We start from the raw sequence: 18,435 nt of genomic DNA, 5'->3' as shown, positions 1-18,435 counted from the left end.
GTACCCCAACGGCGACCAGAGAGCTCGGCAACAAACACTCTTGGTTCCCCTGTGAAATGACTGGCCCATCGGTCGTGAAGGCTCTTTCCAGCTAAACCTATGACTTGCCACCAGCCTAGCCCAGGCCCCGTCTCTTCTTGCCTGGACAACTGGAGTCAATTTCTACATTGCCTCCTTGCCTCTAGGGGGTGCCGTGGATAGAGGGTTGGACCTGGAACCAAGACTTGGCCTCAAGACACTCAGTAGCTGTGTTGGCCGTGGGCAAATTCATTTTACTTCTGCCTGCCTCAGTTTCCTCATCTGAAAAGTGGAGATAATAAAATCTGCCTCCCAGGACTGTTGTGAGGATTAAACGAGATAATATTGCAAAGCACTTTGCAGGCTTTAGTCTACCTAAATATGTATATATAAATATATATAATAAATAAATAAATAGCTCTCTTCCCCTTTCCAATCCCACACTCCACAGTTGCCAAGATATATATATATATATATATATATTTTTTTTTTTAAATATTGCTGTCTTTGCAACAACTAAGAAGGGCAAGGATTAGGCAATAACAGTTAAGTGACTTGCCCAGGGTCACACAGCTAGGAAGTGTCTATGACTGGATTTGAACCCAGGTTCTCCTAACTCTAGGGCTGGCATGCTATCCACTGTGCCACGTAGGTGCCTTGGCACATAGTAGCCAATCCAAAGATGTTTCTTGATTATTGATAAATTGATCTCAAAGAAAAAAACCCAAATAGGTACCCAAATGAAGTGTGTGCCTATGTCCTGGGAAATCATTTAAAAATCATGGTTGTGGGCAGCTGGGTGGCTCAGTGGATTGAGAACTAGGCCTCAAGATGAGAGGTCCTGGGTTCAAATCTGACCTCAGACACTTCCTATCTGTGTGACCCTGGGCAAGTCACTTAACCCCCATTGCCTAGCCCTTACCACTCTTCTGTCTTGGAACCAATACAGATTCTAAAATGGAAGGGAAGGATTTTAAAATAAATTAAAAATAAAAATAAAAATCATGGTGTATGCATAGAATGGAATAGGAATGTGTTGGAAGAGATGACGAATATGATTTGGGAAAAGTGGCACGTGGCCACAATCAGTGAAAGGACAGTGGTGGGCAGAGTTGCCTGAACTGGAACCCTCCACCCTCAGGGATCAGAGCCATACCATTACTCGAACCCCTGCTAGATATTCAGCCTAGATTGGTGGGAAAAGAAAAAGAAACAAACATTTGGTAATATTTTGGTAAGTAAGCACCCACTATGTGCCCGGCCTTACAGACATCTCTCATTTTACCCTACCCGGGAGGTAGGTGGTATTATTTCCATTTTACAGTGTAGGAAACTGAGGCAGGTCTGCAAAAAGTGAGCCAGTGTTTGAACTCCAGGTCCAGGGTTCTACCCACTGCACCACCTAACTGAACAGTTAAGAAATGGGGCCGAGGCTTTGTCCAAAAGCTTCTCAAAGGCTGCTGGGGTTTCCCCAGCTCTAGAATGAGGAGGGCCCTCCCAGCTCTCCCACGCTGGGCTCTCCAAGCCCCTCCTCTTTTTTCTCTCACATTCTCTCGGTCCCCACCAGCTGTGACATTGTCTATTATCAGGGCCCTTCCAGCTGTGACATTCCACAGCTCTGCCCTCCCAAAGCAGCATGGATATCCCCTGGTGGGTGTCAGCCTTCAGGGAGGTGAGAAATGGGGGGGGGGGGGCAGGGGGCAGTTCTGGCCAAAAGAGGAGAGGAGGCGGCCCTTGGAGCCTGCGATTTTCTTTAGGGCTTCAATAAACTGGCAGAGGAATACCGTGGAGTTTCTGCTCGCCAGGACTCGGTGGTCCTGTTATTCTCCTGATAACCAAGGCACAGGCTCCTTCTAAAACATGGAGATTTCCAGGATCTTAGATTGAGGCAATGAAGGCCAACCGCTTCCTTTTCAGTTGAGGAAATGAAGCATAAAGTAAGTGACTTGTCCAAGGTCACATCTCCAGCCTTTCCACCACACCAACACTGTCTTGTGGAGGGGCTGGGGGCTGGGCTCAATGGCTTTGGGGACAAAACTTCCAGGAAAGGAAGCCAGTCGGAGAGATGCAGAAGTCGCCTCGGAGCTGGCAGAGATCCTGACCTTGGGAAGATGGGGAGGATGGGGAGGCCCCCGGAGGGATGCTGCGTCCATCCTAGGTGAAGCGAAACCAGACAGAGCTCATGCAGTCCCCTTTAAGGGGAGCTCTGTGACCGAGGGGGAGCACTGAGAGAGCACCAGTCTGAAGGGAAGGAGGGAGGGAGGGGACACAGAAAGCCAGGCAGCTCAGGAAAATGAGCTCCAACTAGATGTGGGGGTGGAGACGTGACGCCGGGCTGGCGACCACATTGGGCTTGGTCAAGCCCCTTCCTTAGCCTGTGCCAGCCTCAGTTTCCCTTTTGGGAAAGGGGAGACCACACTGACAGTTCCCGGGGAGATCCGCGAAGCCAAGAGTCTTGAACCCTTCGGAGGAGCCCCGCCCCTTTCCCTTCCCAAAGACGGAGTCGACCCTGTACTGTCCAGGACCTCGAGGAAACTGAGGCACGGGAGTGTGCCGGCTGGGAGGCCGAGGTAGCTCCGGGACCCGGGCGTCCAGCTCCTAGCTTGGCGCGGGGCGGGGCGGGAGCTTAGGGCTCCGCCTCCCCCTTTCCCTGCCCGCCCCCCTCCCTCCCCCCCCCCCCCCCCCCCCCCCCCCGCCATGAGCGCCTACACTTGCCTCTCTCCTAGCTTTGGGCAGCCTGGGCGGCCTCAGTTCTCCGCCCGCGCGCCCTGGGCCCAGGCGGCGGCGGTCCATGGCAGACCCCTCACCCCACGGCCCGGCAGCGGCCCCAGCGCCAGCCCCGGGCCCTGGCAAAAAGGAGTTGAAGATCGTGATCGTAGGGGACGGCGGCTGCGGGAAGACCTCGCTGCTGATGGTTTACAGCCAGGGGGCCTTCCCGGAGGTGAGGACCGGAGGACGGGAGGGCTGGGCGCTCAGCCCCTTCCCCAGCCGCGCGCCGGGGCAGCCCGGGGGGGGGGGGCGCGGGGAGGGGGCCCACGCTCCTGCTCTCCCCCCCCTTCTCGTGTCCTCCTCGATGCGGGACTGCGCCCGGGGCTTCCCCTGGCACCCTGGCTGGAGGGGGGCTGGGGGAGCCCCTCCAGGGACGTGGCTGCCCCTGCGGGGAGTGCTCCGGCCAGGGGTACGGCCTTACAAGTGGGGGGCCGATTCCTCCGTCCCTGACGCCTCCGTCCTCCCCTTCCCCCAGCACTACGCCCCTTCGGTCTTCGAAAAGTACACCACCAGCGTGACCCTGGGCAGCAAGGAGGTGATCCTGAACCTCTACGACACGGCAGGTGAGTGCGCGCTCCTGGGGGGAAAGCCCGGCTATCTATCGGCAGGGCCCCGAGCCTCGGCTCTAGGCACTCCCAGCCCGGAAGCCCAGGAGGCTATTATTAGAACCACTAATTAATCATGAAATCATTAGTTCTTATTACTAATCACCTTCGCGTGTACTACACTGCCGACTCGTTACACTGTGGAGGAGGAGCCTGCTTGTGCAAGGGGGTCTCCAAGGGCTGGTCCAAGTGGATGAGAGCCAGGTCCTGGGTTCAAATCTGCTGTCAGACACTTCCTAGCTGAGTGACCCTGGGCAAGTCACTTGACCCCCCCACTGCCTAGCCCTTAGGGCTCTTCCAAGATGGAAGGGAAAGGTTTAAAAAAGAAAAGGCTAGTGCGGAGGTTCCTGTGCTTTTTTGTGGTGTGGAGCCCTCCCAATAATGCTTTGAAATGACTGGAGAAGTGCTCATTTCAGTGAAAACAAAGACGTGCCATTTCTCCCCACTCATCACCCCCCATATATATCCATGATTCCCTTTGGGGTCCACTAAGAACCCCTTCTCTAGGGAATCCTATGAAGCCAAGAAGGGTTTGAGTCAGGGACCCAGCAAGTTCAGTTAGGAGAGGCTCATCCCCTCTCAGATAAGATGGCAGCTCCAGACCACCATTCCCAATCACTGAGGGGTGGCCATCTCTGCCCCCGTTGGGGAGCACCCATGGGATGACAACATAGATGCTTGAAGTATTAAGGAGGATGGCAGCCCTTCGGGGATCAGAGGATTCGGAACTCCAGGGATCTTTGAGCTCATCTAATGCATGATGATCTTTTTACAGATGAGGAAACTGAGGCACAAAGAGCTCAAGCTCACACTTTGAAAGGTTTTTTTTTTTGAGGGGGGCTTTTAAGATACTTTATAACATAATAAAACTTGAGTCTGACATATCCTAAGACCATCTCCAACATGCAAGAGCTCAAGGATGGTTTGCAAAATATCTGAAAACAAAGACTGAAAAATGGTATTGATATATAATCTGGAAAAATCAAAATTTATTATAATTCTTTTTAAAAGCACCTACTGTGTGTGTGGGGGCGGGGAAAGGATCCCACAGTGAGTTAGTATGAGAGCCCAGGACTCTGATTCTTTCCCCTGGAGATGCTGTACTTGTCTCTGTTTTACAGTTAGGGAAGTAGAATCAGACAGCAGTTAAATGACTTGCTCAAGGTCACACATCTAATATGGGTTTGATGCTGGATTTGAACTTGGGTCTTCCTGACTGCTGGCTGGCTGAGCGATCTATCCTCTGTGCCACCTAGATCCCCCAAGAGTTAGCCTCTGACAGCCTCCTTTGGCTTTTTCTGAAACATTCATCCATCAGTGGGTCACCATTTCTGTTTGTGCCAGCTACTAGAGATACAGAGGTGAAAATGAGATCGTCTGCCTTTAAGGAGCGTGGAAGGAAGGGTTCCGAATTCTGTCCCCTGGGAGCTTTGACACCTGCCCCAGCAGCCTGGGCCCTGCTTGCCCCCAGGAAGGGACAGATTCAGGCTGGAGCCAACTGCAGCCCCCGAGCCTGAGGCTGCCACCTGTCAGGCCCCAGTGTTTATCGTTGCTTTGATCACTTGGAGAGAAAGATCTGGGCAGGTTTTCAGTGGCATCAAAACTCAGGAGCTAGAACTCTCGGGCCTCTCCAGGTCCCCGCTGTTCCAGGCTACAGGAACAGATTTAGAAAGCAAAGGAACCTTCAAGTTCTTTATTTTACAGAACAAAGGTCTGGAGGTTCTGTTTCGTTCCACATCCAGACAGAAGGGATTGGGGGCACGTGGGATGGTGGTGGGATGGCAAGAGTCATAGAAGAATTGAACGGCAAAACAGGCAGGGCCTGAGAAACACAGAATGGCCCATCCGGAAGGGACTTTAGACCATAGAATCTGGGGTCCGAGGATGAGAAATGGGAGGGATATTCAGAAATAGATGATCAGATCTGGATCAGCCCGACAAAACTGGGTGAGAACTTAGAACAGAATGTTAGAAGTGGGAGAGCCCATAGAACACAGAACGTCAAATCTGGGAAGTCTGGACCACTGGACAGTTGGGGAACGCGTCTAGAGCTGTGGAATCAAACTCCAATCGAAATAGGGATCATTTGACCAAGGAGGAAACTGAGGCAGGCAAGGTGAAGTGATTTGCCCAGGGCCACATAGCTAATGTATCTGAGGCTGAATTTGAACCTGGGAATAGGAGTCTTCCTGACTCCAAGGGCCACCCAGCCTCCTTTAGTGGCATGACTGGGAGGGACTTTAATTCAGAACATATCAGAGGAGCTGGAAGAATAGTTCACATTTATATACTTTCAAATCTGTGATGTGTTTTCTTATCAAGAACCCTAAAAAGCAGGGATACTGCTTAGCGATCACCCTGTCCAGGCCCATCACTCTTCAATGAGTCTAGGAAGAAGAAAATGACTTGCCCTGGGTGTCACGGCCAAGTGTAGAGACCCTTGTAGGCCAGGGGAGAAAAAGAAATCCATGTTATAATACCTTTTTTTTTTTAACCTAAAAACTCTTACCTTCTTAGAATCTGATACTAAGGCAGAAGAGTGGTAAGGGCTAGGCAGCTGGGGTTAAGTGACTTGCCTAGGGTCACATAGCTAGGAAGTGATGGATGCTAGACTTGAACCCGGGACTTTCCATCCATCTCCAAGTTTGGTTTTCTGTCCACTGGACCACCTACTATTAAAGGGGGAAAGTACAATTATTCTGTGTCAAACAAACAAAGAACCCCATGAACTATTCTTGATTTCAGAAAAGGTCTAGCAGGTCCCAGCTCAATCCACCAGATTTGGGCTCTGCTTTGCATCATTCTACATGTCCCATTTAAGCATTGTCCATGCTGAGAGGGAACAAGCATCCCAAAGATATCTGGAAGAGCCTAAAGCTTCAAGCTCTGGCCAATGAGTGACCCCGCCTCCCAGCCTCACCCCTCCACTCCCCATTAGGCTTATCTTCCTCAGAAGGCTCAGGGCAAGCACTAGGTTTTGTGGTCCAGCACCATGACCCCTTCTACTCTGCTCTGCTGTGGAGGGGTTGGCCTTGAGGGCCTCCCTTATATGTAGTGAGCTCCCCATATACGTAGGGAACTGGAGCCTCCCTATGTCCTAGCAGCAGACCAAACACCCCTTTGACATTTCCTTCATTTCAGTCTGACAAGCATTGATAAGCACCTACTGTATACCAGGCACTGGGGGCTTGAAGGCAAAAAGGAGGTGAAACTTCCCCTCAGAGAGCTTATATTCTACTAGAGATGACAAAGCTTCCTCTTTTGGTGGGGATGAAAAGCCCAGGAAACAGGGGGATACAGTAGAAAGAGCACCAAACTTGGACCTGGGTTCAAATCCTGCCTTTAACATAGTCTAGGCTGTGTGATCTTGAGCAAGTACTCTGAGCCACAGTTTTCTCATCTGTAAAATGGCCTCTGAGGACCCATGATCTATTAGGATCTATGACTTTGCCCCAGAGATGATCCAGGGAGCAGTTATAAAGATGGTGGTTGTAGAATTCTCTTGTCTTCTCACCCCTGAGAGTCGGGAAGGAGGAGAACAGATGTAATTGGTGCTACTTTGCAGACAGAGCCAAGATCAAATGGTCTTTCATTGGTGTCAGTGTCACAGATGAAGAAAGCTCCATGCAGAGTTGCTGGTCTGATGAAGGGATGGAGGGATGGAGGGATGGAGGGGTGAGGAATGGACGTTCAAATGTATGAATGAACAAATGAAAACACATTCATCCATCTCTGTTCTTTGGGTCTCAAAGTCCAAAAGGGATCACGTGGCCCCCAGCCTCAGGGGACCTTCCAGTCTCATGACTCCCAATCTCCAGGAGGGCCTGGGTCCTGTTAACATGAAAATTTCGAGTCTGGCCATTGATTTGTAATCTATGTTAATCAGAAAGGAGAAGGGGAGAAGAACAAGAGAGAGAGACAGACAGACAGACAGACAGAGACAGACAGACAGACAGACAGAGAGAGAGACAGACAGACAGACAGACAGACAGAGACAGACAGACAGACAGACAGAGACAGAGAGAGAGACAGAGAGAGACAGACAGACAGACAGAGACAGACAGACAGACAGACAGAGACAGAGAGAGAGACAGAGAGAGACAGACAGACAGACAGACAGACAGAGACAGAGACAGAGAGAGACAGACAGACAGACAGACAGAGAGACAGAGAGACAGAGACAGATTGAGGCAGAGACAAAGACAGACAGAGAGACACACACACAGAGGCACACAGAGAGACACACAGAGAGAGACAGAGAGAGAAGACATTACTTTTAGGGAAAATTTACCCTAATTTAGCTTGCTGTTCTGAAGCAGCCATATGAGTCCCTCCCCACTCCCACCCCAGCCAACACCAACACAGAAGCCGAGAGCCTGAAAACTTGTCTGGCCTCAGTTTATCAAACTTTCTCTCTGCCCACTATTTGGTCATATCTGACTTTTCCTTCCCCTGTGGACCATAGCACACCAATGCTGTCCATGAGGTTTTCTTGGCAAAGATACTGTAATGGCTTGCCATTTCCTACTCCAGTGGATTAGAGAGTTAAGTGACTTGGCCAAGGTCACATTGCTAAGTGCTTTACAAATCTCCCCATTGCTCTTTGCAAGAACCCTGGGAGATAGGGGTGATTTCCCCCATTGTACAGTTCAGAAAATCGAGGCAGAGTGATTTGCCCAGGGTCCCATAGCTAGTAAGTGTCTCAGGCTCAATTTGAACTCAGATCGTCCTGATTCCCGGCTCAGCACTCTATCCACTGTACCACCTCGCTGTCTCTTTTCTAAAAAAAGTATTCTTTTATTTCAGTCACAAATTGTATTGCTTCCTCTCCCCTCTCCCCCACCCATTCAGGTATAATAGCCATCCTACAGAGGAAGTCGTGAAAAACATATTTCTGCATTTACCATGATCTTAAAAAAAAAAGCAAGAAAAACAAAGCAAAAAATGTGAATCTAGATGTCTTTTAAAATGGATGTTAGGGGCAGCTGAGCGACTCAGTGTATGGAGAGCCAGACTCAGAGATGGGAGATCCTGGGTTCAAATGTGGCCTCAGACACGTCCTAGCTGTGTGACCCTGGGCAAGTCACTTAACCCCCACTGCCTACCCCTTTCCGCTCTTCTGCCTTGGAGCCAATATACAGTATTGATTCTGAGATAGAAGGTAAAGGTTTAAAAAATAAAATAAAATAAAACGGATGTGTTAAGAGCAGCTGAGTGGCTCAGTGGATAGAGAGCCAGGCCTGAAGATAGGGAGTTCTGGGTTCAAATTTGACCTTGGGCACTTCTTAAATGTGTGACCCTGGGCAAGTCACTTAATCCCCATTGCCTAGCCCTTGCCATTGCTCTGTCTTAGAACTAATGCCAAGACAGAAAATAGGGTTAAAACAAACTGCTGATATAGAGTCTGTCTCCCTGGGGTAGGAGAAGTGAGAGGTCCAGGAAAGCTTTTGGATGGAAGGGACCTCAGAGGCTGATTTTACAGATGAGGAAACTGAGGCCCCTATCAGATGATAAGAATTGCCCAAGGGTCACACAGCAATAAAGCTAGGGCTTGAATCCAAGTCTCAGTTCTCAAGCTTAGCTTCTTCCTTTCACTTCCCCCTGTGGGGCTGTTTCATTCATACGGTGTTATTTATTATTTCCGCTGGGTGTGACCTGAGGTGTAGATGATGGTTCTGGAAGGAGTGAGGCCCAAAGAAAGATATCTAGGAATGAATCACCCAATGCAGACCCAGTGAGGTTGGGGTGAGGGGAGAAGGAAGAGGCCTTTTTGCCCACCCCCAGCCTCGGGCCCTCTTACTTAGAACAAGGGGAAATTTGGAGGAAATGCCCAGATCTGTGACGTCGGGCACCTGTGGGGGCTGTCAGGGAGGTAGAGGGATGAGCAGAGGTCCCTGAGCCCAAGGTCTTGGGTGAGAGGAGCCGGGGGCTCTGAAGGGCTAGATCACCTCAGCATGTCAACCCCCCCCCCCACTTCCCCACCCCGTCCCTGAAACACAGGAAATTGTGGTAAGTCAGAAGTTTCCTTGGGGGGGAGGGAGAGGAGGTTGGAGGTGGGAGGAGTTGGGAGGTGGCAGGGGGCAGGAACTTGGCCTCCTTGGGGGGGGGGGGTTAGAACAGTACGAAGTGGCAGTTCCAAGGTAGAAGAGCAGTGAGAGCTGGGCAAAGGAGGTTAAATGACTTGCCCAGGGTCACACAGCTAGGAAGCACATGAGGCCACATTTGAACCCAGGACCTCCCCTCTCCAGGCCTGGCTCGCTATCCCCTGAGCTACCCAGATACTCCTGGATTATTTGCTTTTTTAACCTCTGTTTGCCTTAATCCCCTGGAGAAAGAAATGGCAAATGACTCTGTTACCCTTGCCTAGAAAACCCCAGGGACAAGCACTTGGGTGATACGGTCCACAGGCACCTGAAGGGTCAGACACGACTTGATGACAACAAAAAATCATTCACCCAGTTGGGAATCATTTATGAAGACCTGCTTTGTGCCCAGCCCTGTGCTGAGCATTGGAGATAACAGAACGTCAGAGTTTGGTCCATGCCCTCAAGGAGCTTCCATCCTGATGGTGGATCAAATCTGAACATCCCTCACCTTTGGGCAGTTCAAGATCTTTGGGTTTCCCAGGCTGCCTCAATGCCCCTGACCACACAGCTGTTGGCCATTGCCATGGTCAAGTTTCCCCAACTGCTAAATGAGATACCAAGAAGATTGAGGAAAAATACCAGCATTCACCGTAGAGCTCAGGGCCAAGAAGGATGGAGGAAGGGAAGAGGGAGGGAGAAAGCAAAGAATAGAAAGGAGAGAGGGAAGGAAGGAAGGAAGGAAGGAAGGAAGGAAGGAAGGGAAGGAAGGAAGGAAGGAAGGAAGGAAGGAAGGAAGGAAGAAAAAGAAAGAAAGAAAGAAAGAAAGAAAGAAAGAAAGAAAGAAAGAAAGAAAGAAAGAAAGAAAGAAAGAAAGAAAGAAAGAAAGAAAGAAAGAAAGAAAGAAAGAAAGAAAGAAAGAAAGAAAGAAAGAAAGAAAGAAAGAAAGAGAAAGGGAGGGAGGAAGGAAGGAAGGAAGGAAGGAAGGAAGGAAGGAAGGAAGGAAGGAAGGAAGGAAGGAAGGAAGAAAGAAGAAAGAAAGAAAGAAAGAAAGAAAGAAAGAAAGAAAGAAAGAAAGAAAGAAAGAAAGAAAGAAAGAAAGAAAGAAAGAAAGAAAGAAAGAAAGAAAGAAAGAAAGAAAGAAAGAGAAAGGGAGGGAGGGAGGAAGAAGGAAGGAAGGAAGGAAGGAAGGAAGGAAGGAAGGAAGGAAGGAAGGAAGGAAGGAAGGAAGGAGGCAAAGAGGAAAGAAAGAATAAAGAGAGGGAGGGAGGGAGGAAAAGAGGGAGGAGGTAGGAGAGGATAGTGGAGGAAAGAAAAGAGGAAAGGAGGAAGAGAGTAAGGAGAAATGAGAGGGAGAGAGGGTGGAAGGCAAGGAGGATGGAGGGAAGAGAGGAAAGAGGAAAGGAGAGAGAAAAGGATAGCAAGTAGAAGAAATAGAGGATAATGGAGGGAAGAAAGGAGGAAGAGAGGAAGGGAGAGAGGGATGGAGGGTGGAAGGAGAGAGGAGGGGTTCGATAGCACAGATCCACTGGGCCAGCTCAAGGGGGAAAAAACTGCTGGATGTCAGACTTGCCCAGAACCCTTTGATGCTTTGGATGTTGCCAATCAAATTGGGATTACTGTGCCTGCCCCCATGTAATAGACACTGTGCCCTGTGACCAGAGATAGACTGAGATGTATTAGAAGCTGTTGGGGAGGGGTGGCAAAAAAGAGGAGGCTGAGGCTGGGAGTCACTGCAGAAGGCTGGGCCTCCACACCTTGGGGTGGATTGCTTGTGAAAGTAGCCAAAGGAGAAGTTAGACTTCTCAGGGTGATTCAGGCCAGGCCTGGGACTTTCCAAGCTGCTCCTTCCTCTAGGGAGGAAATGAAGGTAGAAGGCAGCAAATAAATAGAAGTGAGTTCTTGAGGGGCACGTAGGTGGCTTAGAGATCAGAGGTCCTGGGTTCAAATCTTGCCTCAGACACTTCCTAGCTTCGTGGTCCTGGACAAGTCCCTTTAGCCTCATTGCCTGGCCCTTACCGCTCTTCTGCCTTGGAACCATACATGGTATTGATTCTAAGGTGGAAGGAAGGGTTTTAAAAAAGTGAGTTCGTCTTCTCTACTGCCCCACCACACTCTCGAACCCTGAGGTCTCACCTGCCTTGATGCAGAGCTCCCTTGATTTCCTGCCACAGGGACAGATTCATTTCCAGGGTCAGAATCATCTTGTTTCCATTGGCATAGTCGGAGGTCCTAAGGGAGAAAAGACTTGAAAGGAAGTGGCTTCTGGGGAAAGAAATCATCCTTGGGGAGAATCGTCTCCTCTCCCCCTGCCAGCCTGCTGACCCAGGGGAGACAAGTGAGGGAAGTGGGCCTTGAGGGCCCTGGGGTGATAAGGGGCATCATCTTAGGGGCATTGTGCTCGTCCTCCTTCCTCTCCTCCTCTGCCCCATTCCCTGCCTTGATTTTTCCCCCTCCCATGACTTAGGGTCGTGGAGAGAGATTCCCTGATCTGCTTTCTTTTCTTTTTTTACACCCTCACTTTCCAACTTGGAATCAACACTGTGCATTGATTCTAAGGCAGAAGATCGGTAAGGGTTAGGCAATAGGGGTCAAGTGACTTGCCCAGGGTCACACAGCTGGGAAGTGTCTGAGGTCAGATTTGAACCCAGGACCTCCCTTCTCTAGGCCTGGCTCTCAACCCACTGAGCCACCTAAGTATCCCCCTCTGATCTGCAGTCTTGAGGAGTGGGCTTCAGCTTTCCCCTGTATTATTCAACTGACCTTATGACTTTGGACCTTAAGTCCCCTCCCCTCTAGACCTCAGTTTCCTCATCGGTAAAATAAGGGGAATGGGTGGGATGTCCCCCAATGATCCTAAGAACAACTCGAGGGCAGAAATGGGGACGGTGGGGACGTTGGGGAAGGAAATTCACAGGGAATCAGGATGGAATGACAGGATGAGGCTGAAACAAGGGCCTGGGAGGCGGTTCAGGTTGGGGTGGGCAGTCTGGAAGGACTTCTCTGAAAGAGCTGCTTCAGGCCACTGCTGGCTGAGAAGCGCCTTCCGCCGCCCCGAGCTGCACCCAGCTCCTCTCTCAGAAAAGTGTGTCGCAAACCCCCTCCCGGAGTGAACCACAGGCCTTCCAGTCAGGGGTTTTTCACTGTTAACAGGAAACTGGGGGGCAGAGGTGAAGAGGAGAGGCGCCGGGGTATCTGGGGGAGTTGGTGTTGCAATGGAAAGAGCTCTAGGCTGGATGTGGGGAGGTCTGGGGGCACTCGCCTTGGCTCTCCCATCAGCCCCCAGGGCTGCCCTGCGGAGCTAGTCCCGCTCCCTGGGCTACAGTTTTTACGGCTGTTAAGTGAGGGAGTCGGGTGTTATTTGTTTATCCATGACCAGTATCCTGAGATCCGAGGGTGCCCATTACATAGTCATTCAACAAACATTGGGTGGTCGGACCAAATGCTAGAGGTCCTCGGTTAGTCCAGAACAACTCCTGATGCCTGACCGTCTCTACAAGAGGGAGCTCTGCATGGTTTAAGCACTTCCTGTTTACTCCAGGCTAGAGATACGCAAGGGAAAACCTTCAACATCTGGACCCTGGAATAATGTAGAGCCTTTCAACAGGATGACCAGAATCATGACATTTATATGGCAAAACAAGGTGAATCTCTTTTAAGGGGTCAGCATGATGTCTGACGCATAGTAGGTGTCTGAAAAATGTTTGTTTCTTCCCTTCCCTCCTCCTCACAACCCTCTCACATCCTCATAGACCTAGAAGGGACATTAGAACTCCCTGGTTTTACAGATAAGGAAACTGAGGGGAGTGACTCATCCAAGGTCTACCTCTCTGAGGTAGAATTCAAACTCAATTCCTATGTGACTCCAAATTCAGAGCCCTTAGCCCATTGCCTAGCACATAGTTGTTGTTCAGTCCTGTACAACTCTTTGTGACCCTATTTATCATTTTCTTGGCAGAGATACTAGAGAGGTTGGCCATTTCCTTCTCCAGCTCATTTGACAGATGAGGAAACTGAGGCCAATATGGTGAGGTGACTTGCTGAGGGTCACACAGCTAGGAAATGTCTGAGGCTGGATTTGAACTTAGAAAGATGAGTCTTCTTGATTCCATCCGCTACACACCTAATTGACACATAGTAAACACATAATAGTTGCTTGATAAATAAATGCTAGCTGACTTTCCACTAAACCATATTGCATTTCATTAGGCAGGGAGTATAAGGATTATCCTGGTTTGGGAGCTGAAAAAACTGAGATGAGCAGAGGTGAATAAATTACCCAGAGTCACACAGCTAGTAAATATCAGACTTAGGATTTGAACACAGATCCCTCTGTCATATTGAAAAATCCAGATAGAACATTATACGAAAATTTGAGGAAAGAGGAAGTTGGGTGGCTCAGTGGATTGAAAGCCAGGCCTGGAGAGGGGAGGTCCTGGATTCAAATCTGACCTCAGACACTTCTCAGCTATGTGACCCTGATCAAGTCCCTTGACCCCATCTAGCCCTTACTCTGCTCTTCTGCTTTGGAAGTGATACTTAATATTGATTCTAAGAAGGGAGGAAGGAAAGAAGGAAGGGGTGGGAAAGGGAGAGAGAGAGAACAAAAGAAACAGAAAGAAAGAAAGAAAGAAAGAAAGAAAGAAAGAAAGAAAGAAAGAAAGAAAGAAAGAAAGAAAGAAAGAAAGAAAGAAAGAAAGAAAGAAAGAAAGAAAGAAAGAAAGAAAGAAAGAAAGAAAGAAAGAAAGAAAGAAAGAAAAAGAGAGGAAAGTGAGAGAGAAAGAAAAAGAACAAAAGAAAGAGAAGAGAAAAAGGAAAGAAGGAAAGAAAAAGAAAGAAAGAGCAAAAGGGAGACAGAGAGAGAAGAAAGTGGGAGAGAAAGAAAAAAGAAGAGAAAAGGAAGGAAGGAAAGAAAGAAAAAAGAAAGAAAGGAATGAAGGAAGGAAGGGGTGGGGAAGGGAGGAAGAGAGAAGAGAAAGGAGAGAGAAGAAAGTGGAAGAGAAAGAAAGAACAAAAGAAAGAAAAAGAAAGAAAAAATAAGAGGAAAAGGTAAGGAAAGGGAGAGAGAAAGAGAAAGGAAGGAAGGAAGGAAGAAAGAAAGAAAGAAAGGAAGGAAGGAAGGAAGGGAGGAAGGAAGGAAGGAAGGAAGGAAGGAAGGAAGGAAGGAAGGAAGGAAGGAAGGAAGGAAGGAAGGGAAGGAGGGAGGAAGGGAGGGGGAAGGAAGGAAGGAAGGAAGGAAGGAAGGAAGGAAGGAAGGAAGGAAGGAAGGAAGGAAGGAAGGAAGGAAGGAAGGAAGGGAAGGAGGGAGGGAGGGAGGGAGGGAGGAAGGAAGGAAGGAAGGAAGGAGGGAGGGAGGGTGGGAGGGAGAGAGGAAGGAAAGAGAGGAAAAGAGGGGTAGCAGGCCCTGATTCCAGATTCTCCCCTTCAGAAGCCCCTCAAATTTCAGGGAGATAAAGCCAATGGACCCCATCAACCTGTCTCTCAGGGCAGTGGAACAGAGATGGGAGAGGAGAGGAAAATGGACTCCTGGTCTCCAGTCTGTTGGGTCCTGCTGAACTTGCTGCTTTCCAGAGCACGGCGACTCTGGAGTGAGGCCCATCAGTCATCTGTGAGTTATTGAGGGGGGGGTTGGCAGGAGCCCAGGAAGAGGTCCCGGAGAGAGCCAAGACCCTTCTAACCTCTCCATCTGAGTCGAACCTGGGGTAGCCCTTTTCTTCCCCCTGGAGAGGCTGCCGAAGTGGCTGGGAGTCTGGGTAGACTCCAGAGGACTTCTTTTGAGGATTCCCATGATGCCTCTGAGGAATGTTGGCTGCTGGAATCCACCTCAGGTACTGAGACCTGAGCCCCCAGGATTAGAATGTTGAGCAGGGAGGAGGACAGAGGCATAGACAGCCTGATCCTACCTCTTCTCTCCCTGAAAGGAAACAGGAATATTGAGGTAGAGTAGTTGGGTTTAGGGATTGAGGGAACAGGGCAAGTCTCCCCACCAATTGTTCTGACCTAGGTTCCATCATACATTCCTGTGAAATGTTAGGCAAGTTCCTTGCCTTCTCTTCATTTCTTCACCTGTAACAATAATAGCTCAGATGTATTATAGGGCTTTAAACTTCACCAAGTTTGTATTGGGGAGCTCAAGGGAGAGCCACAAGAACTTTGTGGGGGCAGGTGATATATTTGAGCACCCTTTACAGTTGAGGAAACAGACTCGAGGAAATTAAATGATCTGTCCAGGGCCATGCAGGTACATGACTGGCTGAGGTAGAAATCCTGGAACAGCCAGGGAGGGCAACAGATTCAACACTGGACTTAAGGTCTGGGAGACTTGAGTTTGAATCTAGCCTCAGACACTTCCTAGCTGTGTGATCTCTTCCCCTCTCTCAGCCTCTGTTTCCTCATCTGTAAAATGGGGATCATAATAGCAGCTACCTCCCAGGGTTGGGGTGAGGATCAAATAAGGTAAAAGGCCTTAGCCCTATGCCTGGCACATAGTAGGCACTTAATGAATGTTTGTTCCCTTCTCTGTATTGTGTCCAAGTAAGATAGAAAGACTCTGAATTGATGAAGTCAGTAAAGTGTTGGCAGTCACTGTGCCTCTGCTTGAAACCTTCCCACGGAGGGCAGTGAGCTATAACTTGGTTGCACTAAGGGTTGGCAGGAATCTGCTCATTGCTATTCAAAGACAGGTGAAGAACCCGCTGGCATCCCTCTTCAGGAGAAAGCAAGAAGCAGCAGTAAAGCACCCCATGAAGCCACCAGGCAGCATTATGCCATGGCAAAGTAGTTCTCCCTCCCTCCTTTCATTCTTTCTTTCCTCCCTCCCTTCTTTCTTCTTCCTCCCTCCATCTTTCCTCCTTTTATTCCTTCTATTGTCTATTCCTTCTTCCCTTTCTTCCTTTCTTCTTTCCTTCCTTTCTCTCTCTCCTCTTTTTTCCTCCTCCTCTCCTTTCCTTCTTCCCTCCTGTCTTTCCTGCATTTCTTTCTCCTTCCCTTTTCCTCCCTCCCTCCTTTCCTTCCTTTCTCCCTCCATCTCTTCCTCCTTTTATTCCTCCCTTTGCCTCTTCCTTCTTCTCTTCCTTCCTTCCTTCCTTTCTCTCTCTCCCCTTCCTCTCTCCCTTCTTTCCTTTCTTCTTTTCTTTCTCTCCCTTTCTTCCTCCCTCCTTTCCTTCATTTTTCTTTCTTTCCTTCTTCCCTTCCTTTCTTCTTTGCTTCCTGCCTCACTCTTCCCTTCCTCCAATCTTTCTACCCTCCTTCTCTCCCTCTTTTCCTTCCTTCCTCTCATCATTCTTTCCTCCCTTCTTCTCTTTCTGCCTTCTATTCTTCTTTTCTTTCTCCCTCTCTCTTCCTTCCTGTATCCTTCCTTTCCTCTCTGCCTTCCTTCTTCCTGAGAAGGAGCTAGCAGCTCTCCCTGAGAACAGGGTAAGGTTAAGGCTAAGGTGCAGAGGGCAGAGTGACCTGTGGACTGTGTCTGTGTTCCTGCCAATGCCAAGTGACAGCCCTGGGCAAACAGAAAGCATGCTAGCTTCTCTCCTGGGGTGGGAGGCTGGTGCTGGTTAGAGAAAGGAGACGGCCACTTGGTGACTGGTGCCTCCTTGTCAAGGGTCACAGAGGTGACCATTTGTCCACTGGGCACAAGGAAGGGCACGTACCTGGGAGTGATGGAAAGCTTGCCAAGGCCCGTCAGACCTAATGGGGTACACCACCCACTCGCATTTCCTGATGGAACCAAAGACATGTCGGTAGGAAGCACAGTGTCCTGGGCAGGAAACAAGCCGACATTTTCATCCCCACTGTGAGTTACAGGTAGGGGCTTCAGAGGAGAAAGGTGAGAGAGCCGCACAGCATGGCATGGCAGAAAGAAGGCCTGGGTTCAAATCCTGCCTCCGACACATATTGCTTGTGTGACCCTTTAACTCTGTAAGTGGCAGAACCATTGGTGATTGGAAACAGCAGCGTCCCCACAGCAGATATTCTCTAGCACTGATACCATTCCTCCATTCCTCTCTGCTCTTCCTTCCACCCTCCATCCTAGTTGGGGGGAGGCAGATATCAGACCATAATAGTCAATGAGCATTTTATTTGATTTAAAAAAAAACTCTTCCCTTCTGGGGGCAGCTGGGTAGCTCAGTGGATTGAGAACCAAGCCTAGAGACGCAAGGTCTTGGGTTCAAATTTGGCCTCAGCCACTTCCCAGCTGTGTGACCCTGAACAAGTCACTTCACCCACCATTGCCTAGCCCTTACCACTCTTCTGTCTTAGAATCAATACCCAGTATTGACTCCAAGATGGAAGGGAGGGTTTAAAAAACAAAACAAAAAACAGCCAAACTCTTACCTTCTGTCTTAGAAGGGATCCGTTCTAAGGTAAGAGAGATGGAAGCACTAGACAATCTCCTTCTCCAGCTCATTTTTTACAGGTCAGGAACCTGAGGCAAACTGGGCAAAGTGATCACACAGCTAGGAGGTAACCGAGGCTAGATTCGAACCCAGGCCTGATGCTCGATCTACTGTGCCAGCTAGCTTCCCCTCAATAGTCACTTTTATAGCAGCTACTATGTTCCAGGCACTGTGCTTAGCACGGGGAATGCCAAAAGAAAAGCTGAATCCGGGATCGGAACAACCTGTTCCAAAGGCAGCTTCTCCATCTAGATGAGGCAGAGCATATTCTAGAGCTGCTTTTAGCTTTCCTTTGTCTTCCTGTCACTTAGCAAAGAACCTGGAACACACTGAACTGCTGAAACAAATGCTTTATTAGCTGACTGAGTTCAGTGAAAGGCTAGTGGATCCCATGATCAACAAACAGTCTGTAAGACAGAGGCAGCTAGAGCCAGGCCTGGAGTTGGGAGGACAGGGGTTCCAATCTGGCTGTAGTCAATTCCTAGCTGTGTGACCCTGGGCAAGTCACTTAACCCCACCACTCTTCTGTCTGATACTAACTCAGAAAGTAAAGTTTTGTTTTTGTTT

At 49.4% G+C, this 18,435-nt stretch overlaps 1 protein-coding gene across 1 annotated transcript in view; it reads left to right on the top strand.

Moving 5' to 3' along the window:
- Positions 1–2,269: 2,269 nt before the first annotated feature.
- RHOF (ras homolog family member F, filopodia associated) overlaps positions 2,270–18,435 on the top strand; it is a 31,468-nt gene continuing 15,302 nt past the window's right edge. The window contains exons 1-2 of the mRNA XM_007489946.3: positions 2,270–2,959; positions 3,263–3,350. Coding sequence (XP_007490008.3) covers positions 2,810–2,959; positions 3,263–3,350 — 238 coding nt within the window. The 5' untranslated portion in view covers positions 2,270–2,809. The remainder of the gene's footprint in view (positions 2,960–3,262; positions 3,351–18,435) is intronic.

This window comes from Monodelphis domestica, chromosome 3, assembly GCF_027887165.1.
Source record: "Monodelphis domestica isolate mMonDom1 chromosome 3, mMonDom1.pri, whole genome shotgun sequence".
Lineage (NCBI taxonomy): Eukaryota > Metazoa > Chordata > Mammalia > Didelphimorphia > Didelphidae > Monodelphis > Monodelphis domestica.
The sequence above is the reverse complement of the archived record's forward strand: the minus strand, read 5'-3'. Positions and strand labels throughout refer to the sequence as shown.